This window comes from Nematostella vectensis, chromosome 15, assembly GCF_932526225.1.
Source record: "Nematostella vectensis chromosome 15, jaNemVect1.1, whole genome shotgun sequence".
Taxonomy (NCBI): Eukaryota; Metazoa; Cnidaria; class Anthozoa; order Actiniaria; family Edwardsiidae; genus Nematostella; species Nematostella vectensis.
The window spans coordinates 250182-275435 of NC_064048.1; the positions used below are offsets into that span (position 1 = coordinate 250182).

General features: G+C 38.2%; 4 protein-coding genes across 5 annotated transcripts; 3 read left to right on the forward strand and 1 right to left on the reverse strand.

Annotated features, from left to right (window-relative positions):
* Positions 1–3179: 3179 nt before the first annotated feature.
* LOC116618839 lies at positions 3180–5947 on the forward strand. Its single transcript, XM_032382961.2, has 2 exons — positions 3180–3700; positions 5444–5947. Exons 1-2 carry the CDS (start codon positions 3551–3553, stop codon positions 5720–5722), a joined length of 429 nt encoding a protein of 142 aa, XP_032238852.1. The 5' UTR covers positions 3180–3550; the 3' UTR covers positions 5723–5947.
* Positions 5948–16541: 10594 nt separating this feature from the next.
* LOC116618840 lies at positions 16542–18173 on the reverse strand. Its single transcript, XM_032382962.2, has 2 exons — positions 17730–18173; positions 16542–17246 (listed from the first exon to the last, which is right to left on the reverse strand). The coding sequence occupies exons 1-2, from the start codon at positions 17865–17867 to the stop codon at positions 16899–16901; spliced, it is 486 nt and encodes a 161-aa protein (XP_032238853.2). The 5' UTR covers positions 17868–18173; the 3' UTR covers positions 16542–16898.
* Positions 18174–19481: 1308 nt separating this feature from the next.
* LOC125560596 lies at positions 19482–22558 on the forward strand. Of its 2 annotated transcripts, XR_007306677.1 has the most exons (3): positions 19482–20537; positions 20816–20928; positions 21574–22558. XR_007306677.1 is itself a non-coding variant. In XM_048722329.1 (2 exons), exons 1-2 carry the CDS (start codon positions 20246–20248, stop codon positions 21918–21920), a joined length of 639 nt encoding a protein of 212 aa, XP_048578286.1. In that variant the 5' UTR covers positions 19482–20245; the 3' UTR covers positions 21921–22558. The 2 variants fall into 2 exon arrangements, 1 of the variants encoding a protein (XP_048578286.1); XM_048722329.1 differs by lacking the exon at positions 20816–20928.
* A 266-nt stretch (positions 22559–22824) lies between these two features.
* LOC125560597 lies at positions 22825–25222 on the forward strand. The gene has a single exon (XM_048722330.1). It carries the CDS (start codon positions 22982–22984, stop codon positions 23846–23848), a length of 867 nt encoding a protein of 288 aa, XP_048578287.1. The 5' UTR covers positions 22825–22981; the 3' UTR covers positions 23849–25222.
* Positions 25223–25254: the final 32 nt, after the last annotated feature.

Genomic DNA, 25254 nt, shown 5'->3' on the forward strand with positions numbered 1-25254 from the left:
GTCAAGGTATGACAACAGAATAGTTTAAAAGTTTACGATCCTACTACACATAGCTATCTGTACATACATTTGAAGTGTCAAAAAATGATAAAGAGTTTTCAAGGATACACTTGTCTATTGCCTTTCAGGACTCTATTTTTCTTGCAGTTTGGAAAAGCTGCACTCACACATCGTGATAGAAGAGTTTTTTACTCTCCTCCCAGTATTTCTAGCAGATGAGCTTGCTCAACTTGGTGATCATTTTTTAATTCGCAGATTTCTCTTATCTTGTTCTGCAGCAATTCACCTATCAATTCTACAGTAGGTTTATTCCCAAAGATAAATAACTTGTCTTTCTAGGAGCCAGGACAGTGAGTGCCTTTTGTTATCAACAGCAATGGAATACCAAGCCCCATTCAAATTCAATAGACTCAAAATATGCAGAAGAACTAACCTTTATCTTGAAATCCTTTTCTTTGCTGGCCGTCCTTGCTTCTTAGATGTAGGAGTAAGGTCATGCTTAAACAAAGACTTTCTTGCTTTTGGGGAAGAGGTATCTGCGGGAAAAAGATATTTCACAGAAAAAAATTAACATACCTGTTTCCAAAGTATCCAATCCATAAGAAAAGATTTCTTTATGTTACTAGGTGACTAAAAGCTTCTTTTTTCTAAAACAGTATAAAACGCCCATGGAGGCAAGTAATGGGCAAGTATAGAAAAATAAACCTAATTCCATCATTGCCATCATCTCTCTGTATTGGTATGAACATGCATGGAAATAACTTCCCCACAGAAGCCTAAATTGACTCCCGATCATCTAAAGATTAGGTCCATTAAGCCCAAAATTGTGATCACTATTAAACTAACCTACAGAAGTTTTTTCATCGTAAAAAGTGTTAAAATCTCTTGACAACGCTTTTTATTGTAAAAAGCCATTTATAAAGAGTTTTCGATAATACAAGTACTTTAAATCAAGGAGTTTTTAAACGCTGTTTCTTACCTGCGATATTCAAATCTTCGAAGGAAACATTCAGAACATCGAGCACAATGTCTTCTTCCAGTTCTTCTTCGCGGCCTTTGGCGCCTTGAGAAGCTTCCGCCATGTTGGAATCAAGGCGCAAATTTTACTCCATTAAAATATTTATAAATCCCCTCCAATCACATTGAAATGTCGATAAATATTATTTTGGATGTAACAATTATAATAATTCGTGCTTTGAGCGCAAAAAAAGGCAAAAATCACAAGTTTGCGACTTTGGGTGCAAAAATGTGCAAAGTCGCAACCCTTTGTACCAGTCGCTTCTTTTCTTTTCTTTGACAATAGGCAACCCACACGGCAGAGCGCGTGGCCTTGTTGTTGGTGGCCTACTCCCAAATGAATGCAATGAAGAAAAAATCAGATTGATTTTGGAAGCAAATCCTAAAAAAAAACATCCAAGGCATCACTGACAGTGCTAAAATGCTAACTTCTAATTTCAAACCAAACCCTTTCATTGATCTATGTTTGGGGTAGAGAGGAAGCAAAGAATATCAATTGACTAAAAAATAGTCGACGGGAGAGGAGATATAAAGTAAATTGACAAGCTTTGTCCTTGCGAAGAACAATGGATGAAACAGGATTTCAAAGATGGAATATAGTGTCATACACAATTTTAGATACTGGAGTTTTAATGTACCATTTTAAGTGGTGATTTTCCATCCCCATGGGAATTAATATCTACAAATATGCATCCAGTAATGCATTATATTTTGGTGTTTTGAGAAACCCTGGATCCAACTATTCCAATGAAATAAATCTAAACCTCTAAAATAAATGTAATGGGAAAGAGACTTAGAAAGAAAATCCTAAAAAGAAGATATAATTGAGAGTACTAAATGGAAATTACAAATTTAAAAATAAAATTTGTTCATTAATTTATATTTGGTGTAGAGGGGAAATAGCAAAGAGCATCAATTGCATAAAAATAGTCAACAGGGAGAAAAAAAAAGGAAAAAATATGACTCTTCTTTAAATGTTTGAAAAGAAAATATAATAACAATAATGTGATAATTATATTCAGTACTTCTCTAAAATATCCCCTTTCCCATTATCTTTAGGTTTATAGAAAACTGTTTTCTTTACAGATTTATTATTTAAAAAGCAAAACTTTGTTTTTAGTTTTATATTATATAAGTATCTTGTTCTAAAAAAACCTATGAGTGTGTACTGCTGAATCACATAGTAATGAACTAGTCATTTGCGCCCCCTCCCTTATGGTCCCGCAGAAGTCAGAGGTTAATGTGGGGTTTTAGACCACTTTTTAACCAGAATATGTCAAGAGGGGTGGTGGTATTGACTGTTTTTTACTCTTAACTTGGAAACAGGCTTTTATTAAAGTTTAATCCCCCACCCTTCAGGTTCATAAAAGAGTGAAAACAATTATTTATTATTTCTTTCAAAACAATCTTTTTATCAAGCCATTTATAATCTAACTAATTTTCCACAACTATTTGAAAAAAAAAATAAACACATGAGATGCAAGATGCAGACAATAACAACAATACATATTGAAAATAGGGTTTTTTTATCCTCGGTAAGGAAAATTTCTCTTGTAAGTTGAAAAAGCTGCTGTATCTTCTAAGGATATGTATCTTCTTAGGACTAAGAGCACAGGATATAAAGACAAGAACGGTCTTCTTTAGCAGTATTTGACAAATGCAACACGATATTGGTTAGCCTTTATGAAATATCTCAACACAATCAATCTGCCCTGAAGAAGTCTTATTAAAGACGAATTCCAGTTTTTGTTGTATTGTATTTTATTCAACACAATCAAGAATATAGATAAAACGAAGAATGTCAAAACAAAACCTGTTATGCCTAAATAATTTGATTACTGAGTTAAGTACTCGCATTCTCAAAGCATACAAAAAGGACAACAAAAAGCCTAATAACTGTCATATCCTCAATAGACAATACAAATCGTCGTCCGAAACTCACCTTGCATTGTTTTTGTTTTTTGTTTTTTTGGTCGCTTTCTTGTGGTTCTGTTCGCTTTTTAATGTGAACTGTTACTTGCTTAAATTTACTAGCTAAAACCAGATAAATCTTGGCGTGAATGAATGTTAGTAGATCTCCTCTAGTCGACTTTATCCTTAAGTCACAAAATTTGAGGCAAAATAAATAATCATCGCATAATCGACAAGAACTTTTTCCCCTGCTCCGTGCTTGTATTTAGTCGCCATTTCGGGGCCAAGTGGGGCCTGGGAGTCGCGCGGCTAGCTGGCTGGCTGGCGAGTGACACCACAGGGTACCCGCGCGATGACCACAAAGCCAAGCCGCATCCTGTACCAAATATAACTGTGTTTACTGGTATAAAGGTTTTCTACTCCCCTTATGTAATGAGCGAATTTCAGATGCTTTTTAGGGCGTGTGCTACTTTATGGCAAACAGAGATGTCATATAGCAAGTGGGACTCCACCAACCGTTTCTGGTCGGGAGGAAATATTCCATGTGCACCCATGCGGAACATCGGTATAAAAGTACAACCACGGACTAACTCATGACCAGTTGGTAAAGCTCTTGCCCGACATGGTATCTCGACGTGGTAGCTCCGTATTTTCCCCTAAAATGGCCGAGGTTCAAGCCCCCGATAATGTAATTATCCTTCCCCCCGATATCGAGGAGCAACAAGAACCACCAGTCGCTGAACAACAGGTTCAGCAGAACCCACCTAATGAGGTTTGTATGCTTGTTATATCATTTCAATGCACTAGCAGTTTTTGTCTTGGCCGCACAACCGCAACTGTAGTTATTAGTCTCCTACAGTTTCCAGGACATTCTCAGGTATTTCATGTCTACAGTCCTCTACCAATTTATTAACGTTTACTCTATATTTTAGTTTAGTTAGTTTCTTCAGGTTCGGGATTTATGCAATTTTCATTCGAACGTGTGTTTATGTAGGCGGATTTCTCGTTCTATTATCTAGTACGTTAAGGCGGTTGTTGCGGTACACTATTAGTTCTCTATCATGTAGACCTCTGAATATTTTATACTTTCCTATCTCGACAGTCGTCGTCTCTAGTTATTTGTTTTCTACTTTAGTTGGACCGTCCACTTAGGCGTATCGTCATGTTGTGCGTATTCTACGTAGCCGTCGTCTTGTTGTGCGTATTCCACATAGCCGGGCTGGTCTACTATTAAAATCTTTACGTTAATGCATTACATTTTGTTTCGATTGGGGCCGTCTTGTACATAAAAACAATATATATAATCAGTGTATTTGTAACTCTTGCAGCCTCAGTTTTTCATTCGCACGTGTGTCATGTATTTATTCTTTGAGTTGGTCAGAGCCTACAGGGATCAATTATTCACATAAATTAAAAAAAGGTCGGTCGGGGCAGACTAAAAGAAAGAAAGTAAAATGTTGGCCCGGGCCGAATAGAAGAAAGAAAGGAAAAACGTCGGTCGGGGCCGGGGAAAGAAAGAGAAAATGTCGGTCGGGGCCGTCTTAAAAAAAAAATTCGTTTCATCCGCCAAATGTGTCAGTCTGGGCTGACTAGAAGAATGAAAGAAAAAATGTCGGTTGGGGCCGACTAGAAGAAAGAAAAAAATGCCGGTAGGGGCCGACTAGAAGAAAGAAAGTAAAATGTTGGCCCGGGCCGACTAGAAGAAAGAAAGAAAAAAAGTCAGCCGGGGCCGATTAGAGGAAAGAAAGAAAAATGTCCGTCGCGCCGTCGTAAAAAAAACATCGTCTTTTGCGGCTTCCGTAGAAGGATATCCCCCTGGAAGGACTTTTAGTTACTCGTTTGAACTTTGGCGTAAAAAGCAGAGAATCCAACAAACTAACAGATGTTCAAAACATTGTAATCTCGGCCGCCTTGTGGTTTTTGATGCCGGGGTTAAAAATAGGTATCCGCATGTAGCCAGCGTGTATTTGCCATTTCAAAAAAAAAAAAGGTTAAAGAGAAAATATCAAAGTAAAAAAGATATCGGTTGGGGCCGGCTAGAAGGAAATAGATTAATAGAAAAGAAATAAATAATAATAATAATAATAATAATAATAATAATAATAATAATAATAATAATAATAATAATAATAATAATAATAATTATAATTATAACTATAACTATAACAATAACAATAACAATAACAATAACAATAACAATAACAATAACAATAACAATAACAATAACAATAACAATAACAATAACAATAACAATAACAATAACAATAACAATAACAATAACAATAACAATAACAATAACAATAACAATAACAATAACAATAACAATAACAATAACAATAACAATAACAATAACAATAACAATAACAATAACAATAACAATAACAATAACAATAACAATAATAATAATAATGGTAATAAATAGATTGTCACACACACAAAAAATTGGAGAACACACATAAAAATACTTGGTTATTTTCAGATAAGTAACGGGCGCTTTTGTGTTTTGACGTTGTAGATCGCCGAGCAGATTAAAGCCTTGCAGGCACAACTGGCTGTACTTAATGCTGCGAAAACAGACAAAGGCGGAGTCCCCGCCGCTTTTCAGCTCGTCCGCCAGTTAGCGAGTGCCCCTCCTCGGCTCAGAGACCCAGCCATGATCATGAACGCCCTTCAAAACCTAGCCGACGAGGCAAGATATTGCAGTGACACCAAGGCGGCTCAATATGAGGTGGTACTCAGTGCAGGCCGCACATGTATAAACCACAGTTTGGAGACCTCATCATCAGGCTTTTAGAAACCAAAGAGGATATGTCCGTCGCGTCTACAATCTCCAAGATGATGAAAAGTGACGGCCCTACACAGTTTAGGAGAGGGCGCGGCCGCTTCGGCGGGTATTCAGAGCTCCACCACTCAAAGAGCGTGGCCGTGGAGCATGTTTCATTTGTGGAAAACCTGGAAAAACTGCCCTAATTCTCAGAATGCGGTCTAGAATATATAATTAAAAAAACTTATTCTGTCATATTTGTTTTCCATTTCTACCGGAAAAGGTAGTTCTCTTATTCTTGGAAGTTTCACAGTTTAGATCACGTGAGCGCGAGTTAGCGGATCTAATCATATAGTCACGTGGTCACATTCCTTGTAATTTTTCGACACACCTGTCGTTGTTAGACCCACGGTTCAAGGGTGCGATTGGAAAGGTCTGCCCACCAATATTGTTGGTCCTAGGCCCCCGCCTGAATTTGTAGCGCAAGCTCGTTGCCTCGCTAGCCCCAGAGAAGTTATCTTCCGTGATCTGGGAAAATGTGGGAGCCAAGCTTCAGATGATGATAATCTGGCAATTCCTAGGATATCCTAGGAACTCCCAAATCCTCGGCTATTCTCCTAGATTCTCCCAAAAGTTGGGAAACACAGCGTTATACTAAAGTGGCAGGACCTGGGAAAATGTGGGAGCCACGTTCTCATAAATTGGGACTCTTTAAGATATCCTAGGAGCTACCCTATATTTTGTCTCCCAGATTCTCCTAGACTCGATTTCCAGCTCTTTTCTGTAGGACCGACCGCAGTGTGGATATTATGGCTTAAAATCGGGAGATACGTGAGAACACCTCTACAAAATTGGCAGCTCGTTGGATGCCCTCTTGTCACGCTGGGGCCAGACCACCCCTCCAACGCGTCTCTGAACGGGGGGTGAACAAATCCAAGATGGCGCCCCGAAGCCCGTAAAGAATCACGGGAGTTTTCAGGCTGGATTTCCTTGGCAAAATGGGTTGCCTTTTGAGGGGTAACACGGGGACTGGGTACGATATGGATTCATTTGGCGCCTAAATTTACATTCTCGAAGAAATAAGCTTTCATTTGATGCCTCTTTTACTAGGATTTATCGAACTCGAATTAGGTTCTTAGTCCATGATTGGAGCGGTATCACACGAGTCAGACGCTGCTGATTCTTGTTCGATGTAAGTCTTTTCATTTAAGCTTTTACATTTTATTTTATCTTTTTAGCCCAAGGCTTTGTGTTTTAAAATATGTATTTATTCATGGCATTCGCCTTTGCTTTGATTTTTTTCCCATAGCGATTGCCCGGGGGTGTCTCTAGCGGTAAAAAAGCCAAGGTTTCCTTTGCATCTCTACACCAAAGAGAGAAAGGAGCAACAAGCCCGATTGATACAACTAAAGCTAGGGCAAGATTCGAGGTTGACAGAGCTCGAGCAGGATATCGAGCGCAAGCAACGGGAATTAGTCGAGACAAACAATCAAGTCCATCGACTTGAAGAAAGGATTTGGAAACGGAAGAAGCGTGTAAGTCAATCTAAATGCATGTAATACTTAGTACAGGGAAGCTTCGTTTCTTGACATGTATTTCAAATAATGTCCATTGTTGCTTTTGCTGAGTTAATTATCACGGTGTAAAAGAGGATATGTGACATCAGTGCAAATCAGTACGTAGGTTATAAGTTAAATCGGAAAAAATCAAGGGTCACACTTTACATAGTTTTCCCAATGAATTCAAATTCCTTTTAAAAATACACAAAATTAATGATAACAGAATCAATTGGTAAGCACAAAATATAGTTATAAACAAGAAAGATAATTGCAAAGTACTGCAGGTTTGATTTATAAGTACTTAGCCAATTTTTTTTTTTTCAAACAGACAATCTACATCATTTTTTAAATTTATTTTCAGCTTGGAGAACTAAAGGAAAATGATTTGGACACAAATATTGTGAATGCCAAGCGACCAAGAAAATCAAGCAGTGTTTTGCAGTCATGTAGTGACAAATTAAACCTCTCAAGATCACAGCAAATTAGAAGAAAAAAGCAAACGATTGCAGCTCTCAAGCCAATCCACTGTAAGACAAGTGCCAAGCCCAATCCAGTAGATACACATTCTGTCCACGATGGATTGTGAACAACTCTACTGGGAACATCATCAACACATGAATTAAAAAAATATATTTCAAATTCAGACGTGTGTATGAAAAGCATTTTACCGGGCATTCTTAAAGCGAAATTCAAGGATTATGCTAATGGTCAGTCAAACCGTATACGAAGTATGCGAGTGTTATACGATGGAGGGCTTATTGGGAAGCGAAAGTATACCCGCATCCGAAACAGTGGTGATATTGAGAAATGTGCTACAAACAGGAAGAAGGAATACTTGAAGGATTAGAAATCCCCAAGATTACCCCTTACAAGAACCTGATGAAATATGTTAATAGTATAGACATTGGGGACGTAAGGGATCTAAAAAATCTTGCAACAGAGCTCCATGTGGAATCTGCTCCTGGGGTTTATAGACCCTTAAAGCCCTTATTGTTGCGCCTGGCTGATATGTACTTAACAGTTAACAGGGAAAATCCATGCCTAAAATGGTTACATGATGAGGAAAACGTCATGTATGTTGCTGTTGGAGCAGATGGGGCACCATTTGGGAAAGACGATACTGCAACTGGTAAGTGTTTGGCTCAGCTTTGAATAAAGACAAAAATGTATGCTTTTAGGGTGAAAATAAATATGAATTAATTAATGACCTAGAATAAAAGCAATGCGTGCCCCCAGGAGTTCATATTTGGGCATGAGGCCATAGCCCACTTCCTGTGGGTGCTGGTGTGAACTGCTGATTCCCATTCGCACCCAATACGTGGTCTGGATTTATGTTAACAACTACATTTAACAATAGCCACAAAGAAAACTTTTTATCCCAATGGGCAAGGGCTTTAATCATGCCTAAGATTACCAATTCCCTCTATCCCTCCCTTTTTTATTAAAGTGTCTGGGCCTTACTCTGCATGTTTGTAAGCCAAATTACTGACACTAAGTTATCATTTTTCAGCATATCTAGTCAGCTTCCTGAACCTGCTCCAGGGAGTTCAGAGTTGCAACAATAACCACTTGCTTCTTGGGGCAGATTGTGATGAGGATCACCCTATCAAAGAAATTGAAGAAATTGATGGAAAGACCTTGTTGACTGAAGGAGGGATCAGCTAATCCCTGCTGATCAGAAATGGGTTGCAAGCATGTCTGGTGAACTAAATAATGCAGCAACCTATTTCTCATCTTTTGCAAATGTTGACAAAAGATCTAAGTTAACAATGGGTGGTTCAATTGGAGAGAATCAAACTGACACCTGGAAACCGTGGAAGTTCAGTGATCGATTGAAGGTTGCAGACAAGGTCAAGTCTTATAAAAAAAAACCTGAAAGATCCATCTGGCAAGGATAGGGGTAAAGTCTCGGCTTTTATTTCCAGTCAGAAATCAAGGCAAGAATACGAACCCCCACTTGGTACATATGTAGATGCAATGAAAGCAGAGCCTCTCCCCAACACAAACAATGCATGGCAGCATTGGTTCATGCTTGTTTTAACAATTGCAATGTATTACACTGGTCTCCCTGCCCTAAAGTGTGTGACTAATTTGACTGACCTTTCTAATTCATCTGCAATTGTGAAGTTTATGACCTGCGTGAAAACCAAAATGAAGTGTGGGCGCTTATACAAGAACTTCTCACGATGGTTCCGTGAAAAGCGGAAAAACAAGCTTGCCTTTTCTTACAGGTTTACTGGGCTGGAGTCAAAGAAATTTTCCTGGACCTTTAGCTATGCCATTCAGGAACTTTTAAATATTGAGTCAGTTGCAGAGAGCACCAAAGTTAAACTCTATGCATTGCAATGGACAGCTTTGCAACTTAGAGACTCTGTATCAATATACACAAGAGTTACAGTGAGTAAAGAGCTATTTGATGAACTGACTTTGAAATGTCAGCATTATTTTAATGCAATCCGGCTGTTTATTGGTGACAATAAAATTAGCCCCACAATTTGGACAGTCACATATGCAGTTCCTTATCATTGCCATCAGTTATTGACATCCATAGGGTATGGGCTTGGATTGAATTCTATGCGAGGGGAAGCCAAGCACATCAAGATTCGTCAATATGTGGAAAACACATGTAATGTACGGAAGGAGGATAGGTGGTGGGTAGTGTTCAAGCACGAGTGTCATTTACACCAAGGAGAGTCGCACAAAATCCAGCAACATTCTGCTACTGTGGAAATGCTAAAAGTGAAACTCTTGAGAAGTGTGCAATATGTGAGAGTGATCTAATGCGACTGATACAATAAAGTACAAAAGAGTGCAAAGTGCACAATGACTTAAAAAGGCTGTTGTCAGAGGCAGATGGTCTAGTGTTTGGCTAAATTGCGTGCGGTGGTTGACGGGTAATTTGCAATATGACGGATCCAGCACACTTTATTTATTCTCTAATTGCACAGTTTTCTAAAGAGAGTTATATGGAGGACAAGCCACCGCAGGTTTGCTGGCACCTCTGATAATTGTTATTATAATAATAAAGGGAACAACTGAATAGAGGAACAACTGAATGCTTATGACAAAGGAACTGTAGAATAATTGTCTTACTCTATAGTCATCAGTGTAATTGCTCTCCCTGTAATTCAGTTTCCACTGCAAATTTAATTCAGGGTTTATTCAGGGTTTATAAACCCTGTTGGTCATCAGCTAGCACTGAAAATATCCCCATTAAAACTCCCAAGGAGAGAGGGGGCTCCCTAAAAGAAGCAAGAGGTGTGATTGTGGTTGTTCCATATAAGAAAAAAAAATCCCCAAAATAAGGAAATAATATATAGATTTAGGCACTGCCTATGAGCGGAGCCAGCATTGAACACCTTTTGTATTGACTGATCGAGGAATTTTTGGGGGATCTAGGATCCTGCTCTTTACTAAGATTTATTCATTGGACCAACCAAATGGATCGAGGCCTAATTCAATAATTTTAATTATGCAGTACGTCAAAGTTAACAAACACAATTCCTGGTGTAAATATGGCTGTCAAAGTTGCCAAGTGTCTAATGGTAAATTCTTATTTCCCCACCATAGAAGTTTCATTATGAATATATTTTTAATCAAAACAGTACTCCAACAAACTTTGCCTTTGTGCAGAATATGTCATTGATGTAACAGCATTCCAAAGATTCTAAATAAAATATTTAGACTGTTTAAATGCCATACTGTAATTTGAATGTATCGATTTAGTGGTGATTCTCTTCTTAATTGGACTGAATATTCAGAAAAATGTCTGGACCCACCCTTTACCATATAGTGGCCTTGTTGTTGGTGGCCTACTCCAAAATGAATGCAATGGAGAAAAAAACAGATTGATTTTGGAAGCAAATCCTAAAAAAATACATCTAAGACATCACTGACAATGCTAACTTCTAATTTCAAACCAAACCCTTTCATTGAACTATGTTTGGGGTAGAGAGGAAACAGCAAAGAATATCATTATATCATTGACTAAAATAATAGTCGACGGGAGAGGAGAAATAACGGAACTGGACTCAACTTGAAAGGTATGGTGAAAAAAATATAAGAGTAATGAAAATAATTTGATTGAGCATTTATTGACATTTCCCCTTCCCCATTATCTTAACCCTTTCACCACCACAGGCTTCTAAAGAGGCCAAGCCTATGCTATCCAAGGAATGTGAACATAATTCAATTATTGAAAAAGAACATGGTTATTGCTAGTGTTATAAAGTTTAAGTATCTTGCCCTAAAAAACCCTTCCCCTCATAAAAGTTCCATTAAATGTACATTCTTAAAGCTACATTCTGACAAGCTTTGTCCTTGCGAAGAACAAGTAATAGATGAAACAGGATTTCAAAGATATTATATAGTGTCAAACACAGTTTTAGATGAGATGCAATACTGAAGTTTTCATGTACCATTTTAAGTGGTGATTCCCCATCCTCATGGGAATTAATATCTACAAATATACATCCAGTAATGCATTATATTTTGATGTTTTTAGAAACCCTGGATCCAACCATTCCAATAAAAATAATCTAAACCTCTAAAATAAATTTAATGGGAAAGAGACTGACTTGGAAAGGAAATCCAAAAAAGAAGATATAAGTGAAAGTACTAAATGAAAATTTCTAATTTAAAAATCAAATTTATTCATTAATTTATTCTTGGTGTAGAGGGGAAATAGCACAGAGCATCAATTGCATAAAAGTAGGAGAAGTAAAAGGAAGAAATATGACTCTTCTTTAAATGTTTGAAAAGAAAATATAACAATAATAATTGTATGATAATTATATTCAGTACTTTCCTAAAATATCCCCTTTCCCATTATCTTAAGGTTGATAGAAAACTGTTTCTTTACAGATTTATTATTTAAAAAGCTAAAGTTTGTTTTTAGTTTTATATTCTATAAGTATCTTGTTCTAAAAAAACCTATTGAGTGTGTACTGCTGAATCACATAGTAATGAACTAGTCATTTGAGCTCCCTCCCTTATGTTCATGCAGAAATCAGGGGTTAATGTGGGGTTTTAGACCACTTTTTAACCAGAATATGTCAAGAGGGTGGTATTGACTGTTTTTTACTCTTAACTTGGAAACAGGCTAATCCCCCTAATCTAGTCTAATCCCCCACCCTTTCATGGGACCATGGGTGTGGGGGCATCAAATGACTAGTGAATATGAACTCCCTACTGTTCTCTTCAAGAAATGGTTTTTAATTCTCATGTCTTCCAGTTTATATAGATATATATAAATCTCCTGATGATGAGTGGGCAACCACGAAACAGGCTTGTAGAGATGAAACGGTAGTTCGCGTTTTTTTCCTACAAACCAAGATATATATATCTTGGCCCTCGGGTAGTTCCGGGTTCATAAAAGAGTGAAAACAATTATTTATTATTTCTTTTATAACAATCTTTTCATCAAGCCATTAATAATCTAACTAATTTTCCACAACTATTTGAAAAACAATAAACTCATGAGAAGCAAGATGCAGACAATAACAACAATACATATTGATAATAGGGGTTGATTTTTTTTACACTCGGTAAGGAAAATTTCTCTTGTAAGTTGAAAAAGTTGCTGTATCTTCTAAGGATATGTAAGTATCTTCTTAGGGCTAAGAGCACCGGATATAAAGACGAGAACGAAAATTTGGTCTTATTAAAGACGAAAATTTGTCGAATTCCAGTTTTTGGTGTATTGTATTTTATTCAACACATTCAAGAACATAGATAAAACGAAGAATGTCAAAACAAAAGGTGTTATGCTCAAATAATTTGATTACTAAGTTAAGTACTCGCATTCTCAAAGCAAACAAAAAGGACAACAAAAAGCCCAATAACTGTGATATCCTCAATAGACAATACAAATCGTCGTCCGAAACTCACCTTGCATTATTTTTTGTCGCTTTCTTGTGGTTGTGTTCGCTTTTTAATGTGAACTGTTACTTGCTTAAATTTACTAGCTAAAACCAGATAAATCTTGGCGTGAATGAATGTTAGTAGATCTCCTCTAGTTGACTTTATCCTTAAGTCACAAAATTTGAGGCAAAATAAATAATCATCGCATAATCGGCAATAACTTTTTCCCTTGCTCCGTGCGTGTATTGGGCGCCATTTCGGGGCCGTGTGGAGCCTGAGAGTTGCGCGGCTGACTGACTGACTCTGAGATACCAGAGGGTACCCGCACGATGACCACAAAAATCAAGTCGCATACCCATGCCATATTTCTATGCCTATGGAGCTAGGCTCCGCTATAACAGGGGGATTTCTTTTTAAATATATAGATATATATCCAAAAACTGTAGAAAAAAATATTTGACCCACAATACGCAATGTTCTTACCCACCAGGGGGTCCCCATAGTAGACAGATTTACTTCACCCATATACTGATTTAGTAATGCCTTTTGTTAATGATAAAAAACAAGGTTTTGAAAGTCTAATGAAGGATTATCACTATTTCAGTTCTAAAGCCATCTCTCTATACTCTTAAAAATATAAGTTGTTTGGAACAACTGTATTAAATTAAAATAATTTATAATTGATGCATGGACACCGTGTCTCTCATGCTAAAGGCAAAAAAAAACCTTGCTGGTGCACTGCATTATATCAAAGCCTATTACAAATAAATATATATAAAATAATATATAAATAAATACAGAAATTACAAACTCTTGGCTATTTTCATTGGAAAATCTATGTAAAGTATTGTATAAGTATAAGTATATGGACGTTACAGCATGGATGATGTCAATGATGTTACATTCTCAAGAATTGGATGGAAATAATTTATCTATTTAACAAGAATAACAAGTTTGTTTCATTTCGTTGCCAAACATGACTTTGTAAGAGACCTGCAGTATTCAGCTTTGCTTTTTAACTGAAATTATAATGTCATTGCAAACATTAACATACTCCATTACTGAGTGCTAACATTCTTTAACTGCTTCTAAAATTGGCAGTTTAAAATTACTTTGCCTGTTTAAAAACTTTCTCTACAACTGTAAGTTGTGGAATTTTCAATGGCCAATTCCCCTACAACTCTACAGGGCCATAAAAGATACAAGAAGTGTGGACTGGGTAGATTTCATCACGTTTCTACCAGTTTAATGCTGCGGCTCAAACACCAGGTCTTAACAACTTCGTTTCTCTTTGTAACCTCTTTCTCTTCCTGTCCTTTTCCTTGTAATCATTGTATTTAAGACCAGCGATCTGAGTTCGTCGAGATTTCTCGGAAAAATGAAGTTTGGGCGCCCTAGCTCAAAATTAAACTGGTAAATGAGAAACAGAAGTAATGACAGCATAGTTATCAACTTTCATCCTTCTGCTTGAATGATATATACAAAAAAATAATTGGCTTATACAAATCACAGGAGTTTCAATTTAAAAAAATCTGGTTTATTTTCATGTAACGTCCATGACACATTTAATTTAATTTTGTTTACCTATTAGAAATTAAGAAAAGAAATAAAATCCCTATTTTTGCTGTGTGTAATTTTTAGAATAAGCCATATACGGATATATATAAACGTAGAATTTGTTCCTCTTTGTTTTTAATTACTGATGTTGTAAAAGCCGGAGCGCTTGCAAGTTGGCCTCCCAAAAGGTGTGATTTGTAAGGCAATACATATTTATATTTATATTAGTATAGAATTTATTGCCAGGGTGTTAAGAAACTTACAGCTCAAGAATTTAGTATCATTATACAATATTTCTATTGTAGTATTAACAAAATATTCAACAAATGTTAGTTTTAAGAAACTGACATATTATCATTTTGCTTGTATACTATTAATATGCTGGAGAATGTAGAACTTTGGGAGGAATTTAGAGAATCTGGGAGAACTTTGGGAGGAATTGGGAGAATCTGGGAGAACTTTGGGAGGAATTGGGAGAATCTGGGAGAACATTGGGAGGAATTGGGAGTATTTTGGAGAACTTTGGAAGGAATTGGGAGAATCTAAGAGAACTTGGGGAGGAATTGGGAGAATCTGGGAAAGCATTGGGAGGAATTCGACCGCTGACGTCTACCTGAGCTCTGTCATCATTTCAGGGCTTCTGGAATAATCAATCATTATGCGCTAAATTACGCGGGATTTTGCAATACATTTTTCAAAATTTTGCGGGATTCTTTACTGAATTACACGGAATATCAACTGTTACGCCCAAACTACATTTTGTACCGAAGGAAAGCACGAAATAACTTGAAAATGTAAATTTTTTGCGCGAAAATATCTTAGGCGAGTTTTTATTGGCTCCTAGCCACCAGCCAATTAAATAAGGCATTTTATTATTAGTCCTAGGCCTTCGCGGTTTAGCAACGAACGCCTATTCATTTTATTTGTTTTAGAAATTCAGTTCGAAATATCGCACTCTTAAGAAGAAGATCTCTCTTTTTTAAGAGAAATAGAGGATAGAACCCTAAAAGAACACATCATAAATGTTTTGTCTTTCAAAATTTGGCCAAATTACGCGGGATTACGCGGAAATTTGTGGATTACGAGGATTACGCGGAAAAAGCCAAATTACGCGCTTCCGCACAAGCGCGTAATTCCAGAAGCCCTGTCATTTTGTTAGCTATACGATCCTTGCTACTTTTTGCTCAGCCACCTATTGCAAATCGCAATGGCAAAGAGACGTCATTCTATTAATGGAAATTTTGCAAAGTGGGTTTCTCTAGTAGGCCTGATTTCGGGAATCAACATCATTCCCTGTTTAGTCCAAGACGAGACTTCACCAGACAAAACTCGTTGGGCTTCTGCTTCTCTGCGGAGATGTTGCATCCCATCCTGGCCCACGGGCGTTCTCTAGAGGGAAAAGCAATTGCTGTACCACCGTGAAATGCTTGTATATGAATTCTAGGAGCGTCGCTAAAAAACGGAGCGAGCTCCAAGCACTTTCCATTGGCAAGGACTTAATATTCTGTGTGGAGTCTTGGCTGAATCCAAATTATCTGGATTGACACTGGACGAAAAAACGGATTTGCAGATATAGTAAATATGTTTTGCAACTATGGTGAAGTCCATATTTACTCGCCTTTACTCAAATTCAAATATTGAATTTGCTTTATATTTGGCACCAAGACAAACCAAGCGAAGGCCGATTTTTACTTCATATTTGCTAATATTTCAAAAACAGTGCAAAGAACGGATTTGCAGTTCTATTCACGCACCGGTAAATACGATAGCAAATGTTATGTTTTCGTCATGTTTGCTTGCATTTGCTCATGATGCAAAGAGTGTATATTCATTATATTTACTACTACAGCAAGGGTCACTTTTGCAAATTATTTGGTCCAATAAGTGTATATTTCAAAATCAATAAATTACTATAAACATTATTTTATCAGATCTTGGTCAAAGTAATAATTCTTTGAATATTACTCTTTCAATATTCTAAATAAATCACATCTCCTTTATATAATAAATTGTAGCCTCATCTACTGTTTTTCGAGGAAAATAGTTCAATAATAAATCTGAATACTCATAAACTTGTTGTAATAAAAATCGTTGTGAATTTGTAAATCAAAGTCGATCACTATATGCTTCAACAATAACATTTTTTGTGCCAACGCACAAGTCCATCATTCATAGCAAAATAGAGAAGATTGTGCTAATTCAAAAAGAATAGCTTGCATGTAGACAACCTAAAGCTGATGCTTCACAGCCCAATCGGGAGCATCAATTGGTGCAGTTTTTTTCGAATTAGCACCATCTTTCCTCCTGTACATCATGTTTGTGCTTCTCTGGCCCCTGCCCTTCCTAACTTTTTTTTCTAAGTAGGCCATCAATGAATCGGCCTCCTCACTCCTCCATGGAAGCTTATGCTTGTAAAGCAGTTTAGGTGCTTCCTCGTCAGACCCCTCATTTTCTCCATCAGAAACTGTGTGCTCCGAGGACATATAGTCCACGGACATGATTTCAAAGTATTCCCCTTTTCTCTCCTCGTTGATGCTGGAGCTTTCCCTCAAGGTCTTTTTTCGTAGCTTTGTTTTCTACAAAAAGAGAAGAGAAACAAATGTATTTGATTTTCTGAATATTGTGAGTTGTTGTCCAGGGAATTCTTGCCTTTTTAAATCATGCATTAAAAATTGAGATTTGGACCTTGACTATATAAACTGAATCACAAGAGTACCTTGTTTTCATGTGACTGTGAAATAGATACTAACCAAATACCTACTGCTATACACAATGAAGGTAATTTTTATTGTATTTTCCTTTCCACTCTTGACTAGTAGACACTATTAAACACTGATTATTAGTAGTTTTTGTTTCAACGTCAGATGAATACCACTCTAAGGGGCCATTTACATAGACTAGGGTTCCTCGGGGGGGGGGGATTTGGATTTGATAATTGGTAGAAATATCTAGCAATAGTCTGGCAATGGGATAGGAGACCAACATCTTAGAGGATTAAGGTCTTCATAATTATCTATGCCATAGCTATCACATCAATCATTAGTTTTAGTCATACTCACTGTGTTAAGCCGGTTGCGCTTTCTCTGCCTGTTTAAGGCGGCATTATAACTGTCATTTGCTTTTGTGACATGCTCCCTCTTTTTAGTTCTGAAATGGACATGCATTGCAGCTGCAAAAGAAAAAAGGGAATTTGTCATCAGGGGCAGATGCAGGATTTTTCCATAGGGGTGGTTGCAGTACTAATTTGAAATGGTGGGGAGTATAATGGATCATTGATTAAATGGGTATCATCATGGGTATATGTATAGGTGTATGGTGGATGTGTGCCCCTGGTCATGAGTCAAGGTTCGTAGCGAAAGACCTGTGAGGAAGCAGACGATTTTGCCTTCAATCTAAACAGTTTGGTTTCTTAACAATATCCAGGGTCCAGAATAAGCTTTTGAAAAAGGTTGTCTGCTGAGATGAACGGTCATACTCACTGTGGACCTAGGCACACAGAGACAACTCTCCGTCACACAAACAAACCTTTTATGGCAGTTGACGATGACTTGCTATCCGTACTGCGCACTCCCGCAAATATGCCACGACTAACTTCTTTGTTGAAGTCATCATCATAACTAAAATAAACAATAACAAGTTTTATTTTTTATTGTACTTTTTTTTTATTTGAACCGGAACTTGAACAATCGTTAAATTGTTATTATAATTATTAAAACAAATTTAGTCAATTATTTGGCCAAAGAGCTTTAGAGACTGATCAGGTTTTGTTTTGTTTAGCCCTTCTAATTTCTAGGGTGTCAGGATGCCTGTGCTAAGTGATCAGATAGACTTGATAGACTCATATGCTGATCAGTTCCACCTTCGTCGTCATGTTCCACCTTCGTCTTCATCCTCTTTATAGACCTGCCTAACATGAGCCTAAAACAAAATGTTCTATCATTACAACTTGAAACTTCTTTGTGGGGATTTTGAATGACCAATACGCACACCCAATGCTTTAATTAAAGGGTATAATCACTGTAAGGTGATTAGAATGTGAGAAATCAATACTCTCATATAATCAACATGAAAAATCTCTCTGCTACATATAAGCTATGAGTCATTATAAGTCCATTCGTCCAGCTTCAAATTGTCTACTCTACTCCATGGAATATTCAAGACCCCGGGGTGCTGGGGTGGGGTTCCCGAAATGTCAGGCGCAGCCGCTTGGCAAGAAAACATACAACTAGAAAATGGCGGGCAATCAAGTTTTCCTTTCGCTAGCAGCTTTAGCAGCGTCGTTTCAAAGCTGTCTTTTACTTTTATAGATTTTACTGACCCAACAATCCAATCAAATGCAATATCTCGGATGGACGTCACCCTGGGTTGAACCGTTTAAATGACAAAAAGGCAACCGGCTAGCCTAGCAACCCACCTCAGCCAACCGGGGTACCCGTCCCGGTGGGGCGCCCCACTCACCATGTAAACACAACGGGGATTAAGACAGAGATTATATGGAGAGTCGGGGACCTAACTGGGGGACCCCACCGACCCAGGGTCCCCCGCTACCATGTACTGTAAACAGATCAGTATGGCACACAAGTAAAGTGGAAGCCTCAAGGCAGTCTTATATTCCAGCCCAGAAAACTGAAAACATTCTGGTAGTTTAAAAAACAGCTAGGACTGTTAAAAAAAAGGAAAATTTAAATATGACTTACCGTCAATTCTCGATCAAGTCGTCGACCTCGTCTCCTCGTCTCGGCTCTTTTGCTCGGAGGGTCTCGAGGAGCTGCTGGTTGAATGCAGCTTGCTGCGCCACAAATCCTCGCATTTGTGCGATAAATTGTTGGTCGTTCGGCTGCTGATTCATTGGTGGCGGGTTCAGTTCATTTAGCCTCAGAGGGTCCAGAACTTGTCTTGTTTGTTCTGCCCTCTGATCTCCTCGTGGTCGGGGAACAAGGGGAGGTGAATGCAGCATCGAGGGCATTGGTGGTGGCGTTTTTATACCTTCGGCTGACGAGGACGTGTTGCTAGCGTTACTAGTCGAGGATGAGGCAAAATCGAGTGATCTCGAGGAACCAGAGCGACTTCTTGCCGCCGACATCGAAGGGGAACTGTTGTTCCTCGAAGCCGAAGAAGCGTCGCGAATGGGAGAAAGATCGGATTCGTCGCTGGACGACAATTCTCGCCTTTCAATAGGCGTTGACGAATCTATAGGTACCCGGCGATTGAGCTGCTCTACTTGTTCTTGAAGGACTGGCGGGTTGTCAGATCGAGCAGTTTGGGCGCCATCTATTTCACCACGTTCTCTTGAGCTAACATTTGCAACCGAAGCGCTTGCAATGTCGAGCTGCTGCTTCTTTGTTTTGCTTGGAGGATTTTCGGTTCCTATATGCTCTAGCCATTTTAAAAGATCCAAGCAACGAAAATCACAATAAACGAGAAAGTATTTTAAAGAACAACTACTGATGCGTGCGAGTTTAAGCGCCAAATGATTTGAATCCAGCACTCTTTGTTAAGAATCAAGCATGCCTACCATTCCAATGTTCGCTGCTTGCGCTCATTGGTCAAACATCTGCATTCACGTGGGCAGAGCATGATAGCTATCCGTGTAGTCTGTATCTTTGTACAGCGGTATACCAATTCAAAACATACATTGAAGATGGCCGACTTCCGCAAGAAGCGAAAATATTGTGAACACTGCCATCAGTACTTGAGTTTAAGGACTTATCGTAGGCATTTAAGCCTATATTTTGACTGTAAAAACAAGAAATGGAAGTGTGACGATTCGTCAGACGATGAATTATTTGCGAATATCAACGCACCTAACAATGACAGTCGACAAGAAGCATTGGACATGGAGGAATCAAGCAAGGGAGAACAGCAAGGTACAGTTTGAAGTTTAAGAGCTTTAAGCTAAAATGTTATATTTATGGTAGATCGTTTAGAAAGTCTAAACGAAAAATTATCATTTTTGGCTGGAATATAAATGGTTGTCACTACAGGGGGGGGCACTTCACAATTCCTTGCAAAACACATCAAGGCAAAAGAGGTTTCCAATGCGATGTGTCTTAACTTTCAATAATATGTTGTTGCATCATGGAAGTGAAAAATATTAAACACTGTGGCTTTCATGAAATTGTCCCTTATTGTCCCTTTGTTTTAGAAATTACTACAAAGTCATTCATTATTTTCAATGCTCATGTCATGACTAAGACAGAGACAGAATACCAAGACAAGAAAAAATGTTCCAGGGATATTGTACACTAAATGTCCAAGGTATTTTTAATCAAACTGTTCTTTTCGTGACAAACTACAGCAAATGTGTGACTGGGATTAGAGGAGACCAAAATATCACAGGATATTTGTACTCTTTCCCAGTCTTACTCCTGCGATATTCTGTATGCATCTCGGTGCAGTTAGATAATAAAATAACATATTATACTATTTAAAGTATTATTTAGTAAATAAACCCCTTCTGGCGGCTGGGATATCGACGGATAATGTCTAAAGGATGAGAAATGGTGCCAAAAATAAACTTTTGAGGACCATTTCTCATCCGCGGACATTATCCGCTGATATCACAGTGAGCCAAAGAAGGGGTTTATTTATTTTATATCCCAGTGACTACACTGAAAATGCGAAAAGTGTCTTCTGCGCACGCTGACGTGTACTGGAATGACGCCTCAAGCGCGCCCTGTTATTTTTGCCATTCGCAATCCATCAAAATCCATACGACATTTTTTTCCTTAGAACAAGAACTACAAGTTCACCAAAACTGTTTTTTTATTATTCTGCTAATTATTCTTCTTCTAATTATTCAAAGTTGATTTTATGGTCTGGGTATGGATTACTGTTGCTACTTTTGTACTTATAGCTGATACTAATTTTTGATTTACCAATTATGTTTTTTTGACATTGCAGGGGTAGATACCAAGACAGGAAGCTCAGAGGAAGATATGTCTAGTGATGAAGATGATGATTGGGCATATACAAACCAGGACAACAGAACATTTGGAACAAAAAAAGTGCCAGCAATAGCAGAAGTATGGGAACTGTCAGAGAAAGACATCAACTTTGATTTTACAGAAGATGGGGACTTGCCATGTGTTGATACCAATCCTGCTAGTTCATTAGTTACACCTATGAGGCCCATTGCTAAGTGTGCCATGGTGTTTCTTTGCTTATGGACTTCATTTTGCTCTGTATCTGACAATGCCCTCGATATTTTGCTGTCCTTTTTAAGAGTGTTGTTAGAACGGTTCCACTGAAAGCAGCCTTTGCAGCTATCCTTCCAAATACTGTGCACCTGTACAGAGCTAATCTTGGCATTGACAATGACCAGTTTGTAAAATATGTGGTATGTCCAAGCTGTAGCAGCATATACAATTTTCAAGACTGTTATAAACTCACATGGGATGGTAAGCGGGTTACTCGGTTGTGCCAATATGTGGCATTTCCACATCACCGTCAAGTATTTCGTAGAACTGCCTGCAATGAACCTTTGTTGAAACAGATTACTTTAAAGAATGGACAATCGAGGTTATACCCGTTTAAGGTTTATTGCTATAAAAGCATAGCACATACCTTAAATAGGTTTTTGCATAGGCCAGGATTTGTTGACATGTGTGAATCATGGCGGAAGAGGGACATACCTACTGGTTTTCTTGCTGATGTATATGATGGCAGAGTCTGGAAAGAGTGGCAGACTGTTGATGGTGAGCAATATTTAGCATTGCCTTATAATTATGGCTTCATGTTAAATGTGGACTGGTTTCAACCATTCAAGCACTCTGTATACAGTGTTGGGGCTCTCTATATGGTTTTAATGAATCTGCCAAGATCAGAGAGGTTCAAACCAGAAAATCTTTTCTTAGTTGGCATTATACCTGGTCCTCATGAGCCAAAAGGAAACATAAATAGTTTTCTCCAGCCCCTTGTTGCTGAATTGAACATTTTGTGGAGTGAAGGTTTACAAGTAAGACTGCAACAAGAAGAGAACATCACTACATTTCGAGCTGCTCTTCTCTGTGTTGGATGCGATGTGCCTGCTACACGTAAAGTCTGTGGATTCACTGGTCATTCTTCATGCAATGGTTGCTCTAAGTGCAAAAAAATATTTCCAGGCAATGTTGCTGATGGAATGGACTACTCAGGATTTGAACCTTAGCCACCCAGGACAAATAAAGAACACAGGGATCGAGTTCAAGAAGTGCTTAATCAGACTTCAGCAACTGATCAAGCTTTGAAGGAGAGACAATATGGTCTGCGCTATAGTGAACTACTTCAGCTATCTTATTTCGATGCTGTTAGGTTCCACACTATAGACCCCATGCATGCTTTATTTATGGGGACTGCCAAACACATCATGCAGAAAGTGTGGCTGGCTGAAGAACGTCCAGTCATTAAGAAGGGAAATCTATCACAGATCCAAAAAAAACTTGATGAGTTAAGACCTCCATCTAGTATTGGTCGAATGCCATCAAAAATAGAAAACTCCTATGGTGGTTTCAGTGCTGACCAATGGAAATCATGGACTTTGTTTTTTTCAATATATGCCCTATGGAACATATTACCACCAGCAGATTTAGAACTGTGGCGAAACTTTGTCATGGCATGCAAGCAATTTTGCTCACCTATTTTAACACAGGGTAGGGCTGAACTTGGACACACATACATTTTGAAATTCGGACAAGACTTTGAAAGGCTGTATGGAAAAGAAAAGGTTACCCCAAACATGCACCTTCAGACCCACATTCTTGATTGTGTTTTAGATTATGGACCAGTTTATTCTTTTTGGCTCTTTAGCTTTGAAAGGTATAATGGCATTATAGGAGAATACTGCACTAACCAACGAGCTGTGGAAATTCAACTCATGCGTAGATTTACTTCTGAGCTCTATGTCAGTGATATTAAGTTACCAAGTGAATTCAAGGAAGCATTCCAACCTCTTCTTAATAGACTCAATGGTCAACAGGTAGGCACCCTTTCTCGTCAGGAAGAGAAGCTTTCGAAAAAAGTAATTGATACAAGTCTTCTGGCTGTTGGTCCAGTTCGCCGGAGTGATCATTGGCCTGTTCTGGAATCTGATATGTACCAGTTCCATCCTCCCCAGTCAAAATCAAGTGTGTCAAAGCATCAATTAGATCATCTCAAGGAGGCCTACCTTACCATATTTGCACAACTGGATCCTGACTAGGTCACAAGGTTCTTTGACAGATATGCATCAGTGTCAATTGGAAGGGAACGTTTTGGTTCAGCTGATTCTAGAGGGGAGCGTTCCTCATTCATAACTGCCAGATGGTGTGGTTTCAGGGGACAGATTGACAAGAGTGGTGTAGATGTGCGTCCTGGGGTAGTACACTACTACATGAGACAGAATGTTACTGTAAATGGATCAATCAGGTCATGTTTGTTCGCAGCTGTACGATGGTTCCAAAAACACCAAGATCGCTATTTATTGGGAGCTCCAACTGAAGTGTGGTGCAGAAATCTATATGACGATGATGGCCCTGCCAGCTTCATCCCTGTCCAAAGAATTATTTCCAAATTTATCCCAGCATTTGAACTAATCAAGGGCGAGCGTGTGCTAGTAGTGTGCCCTCTACCAAGGAAACTGGTATGCTAATGAAAGCTTAGATAATTAGGCAGGCATTAGGGAAAAGTTTTTTTGCTTTCCCTTGAGCAATTGTAGGTTAAAAAATTGAATTACAATTAGTGTTTATAGAAACGTCACAGGGGCGGCGGACGGGGAGGTGCAGGGGGGTCGCCAGCCTCCCCCACTTTTGAAAGTGAGGGGGCAGCACCCCCCCACTTTTCAGAACGGATGTTTCTTTGTGTATGAACGGTTTTTTTTTAAACCAAAGGGTTTCAAGCGGTACATATGCAACCAACAACAAATTTGTTGAACAGTTTAAAATCCCATGCATAAAAAACTTAGGTTACCCCCCGCGTTCTTATAAATAGTGCTTAAGAATTTTAAACCACTTCCCTTCCCTCCCCTCTTGAAACCACCAACCCCCCCCAACTTTCGCCCCCCCTTCCCACTTATGGGACCACTCCGCCGCCCCTGCGTCAGGAAATAGGACACCCTGCACAGTAATATGGAAGTATATAAAACACCAGGATTGATGAATTCATAAGTAAATCTTAGTCAATTTTATATATAGCCATTGACAAAATCTGCAATTTTCTGACATTTGCAAGAACATATTATTATTTTGCTCTGAATAAGTGGCACAGACAGCAATCCATTACTTTAAATATGTCGGCTTAGCTTGGGTTCCCTGTGATAGCAGTATTTTTTTTTACATGAGAAATACAAATGGAAGTGCATTATTCTTTATATTCCATGTCTCAATTGCTTAAAACATGAGGATATGAGTATGTGGCTCCTGCCTTTGTTGTGCCATTTAAATGCCTTCATAAATGCAGTCAACAATCATTTCAGTCTCAAAATGATTTATTTTAATCACAAGAAGCCCAACATATAATGTAAATATACAAGAAATTTATAGATCCTGGTTTTATAGGTAAGCTAATAAAATGGTGAACTTCAGTTCCCTTAGAAAGACTCAAGAGATTTGTTGGTTAAGTAGAGGGGGG

What these genes read in the sequence shown, in the direction of transcription:
- LOC125560597 (XM_048722330.1), top strand. Translation starts at nt 22,982, where the DNA reads ATGCATGCTTTATTTATGGGGACTGCCAAACACATCATGCAGAAAGTG.
- LOC116618840 (XM_032382962.2), bottom strand. Translation starts at nt 17,867, where the DNA reads ATGACAAATTCCCTTTTTTCTTTTGCAGCTGCAATGCATGTCCATTTC. An exon ending in AGCGCAACCGGCTTAACACA is followed by an intron (nt 17,247 to 17,729) that starts GTGAGTATGACT and finishes CTCTTTTTGTAG; the next exon opens with AAAACAAAGCTACGAAAAAA.
- LOC125560596 (XM_048722329.1), top strand. Translation starts at nt 20,246, where the DNA reads ATGATAGCTATCCGTGTAGTCTGTATCTTTGTACAGCGGTATACCAAT. An exon ending in AAGCAAGGGAGAACAGCAAG is followed by an intron (nt 20,538 to 21,573) that starts GTACAGTTTGAA and finishes TTGACATTGCAG; the next exon opens with GGGTAGATACCAAGACAGGA.
- LOC116618839 (XM_032382961.2), top strand. Translation starts at nt 3,551, where the DNA reads ATGGTATCTCGACGTGGTAGCTCCGTATTTTCCCCTAAAATGGCCGAG. An exon ending in AGCAGAACCCACCTAATGAG is followed by an intron (nt 3,701 to 5,443) that starts GTTTGTATGCTT and finishes TTGACGTTGTAG; the next exon opens with ATCGCCGAGCAGATTAAAGC.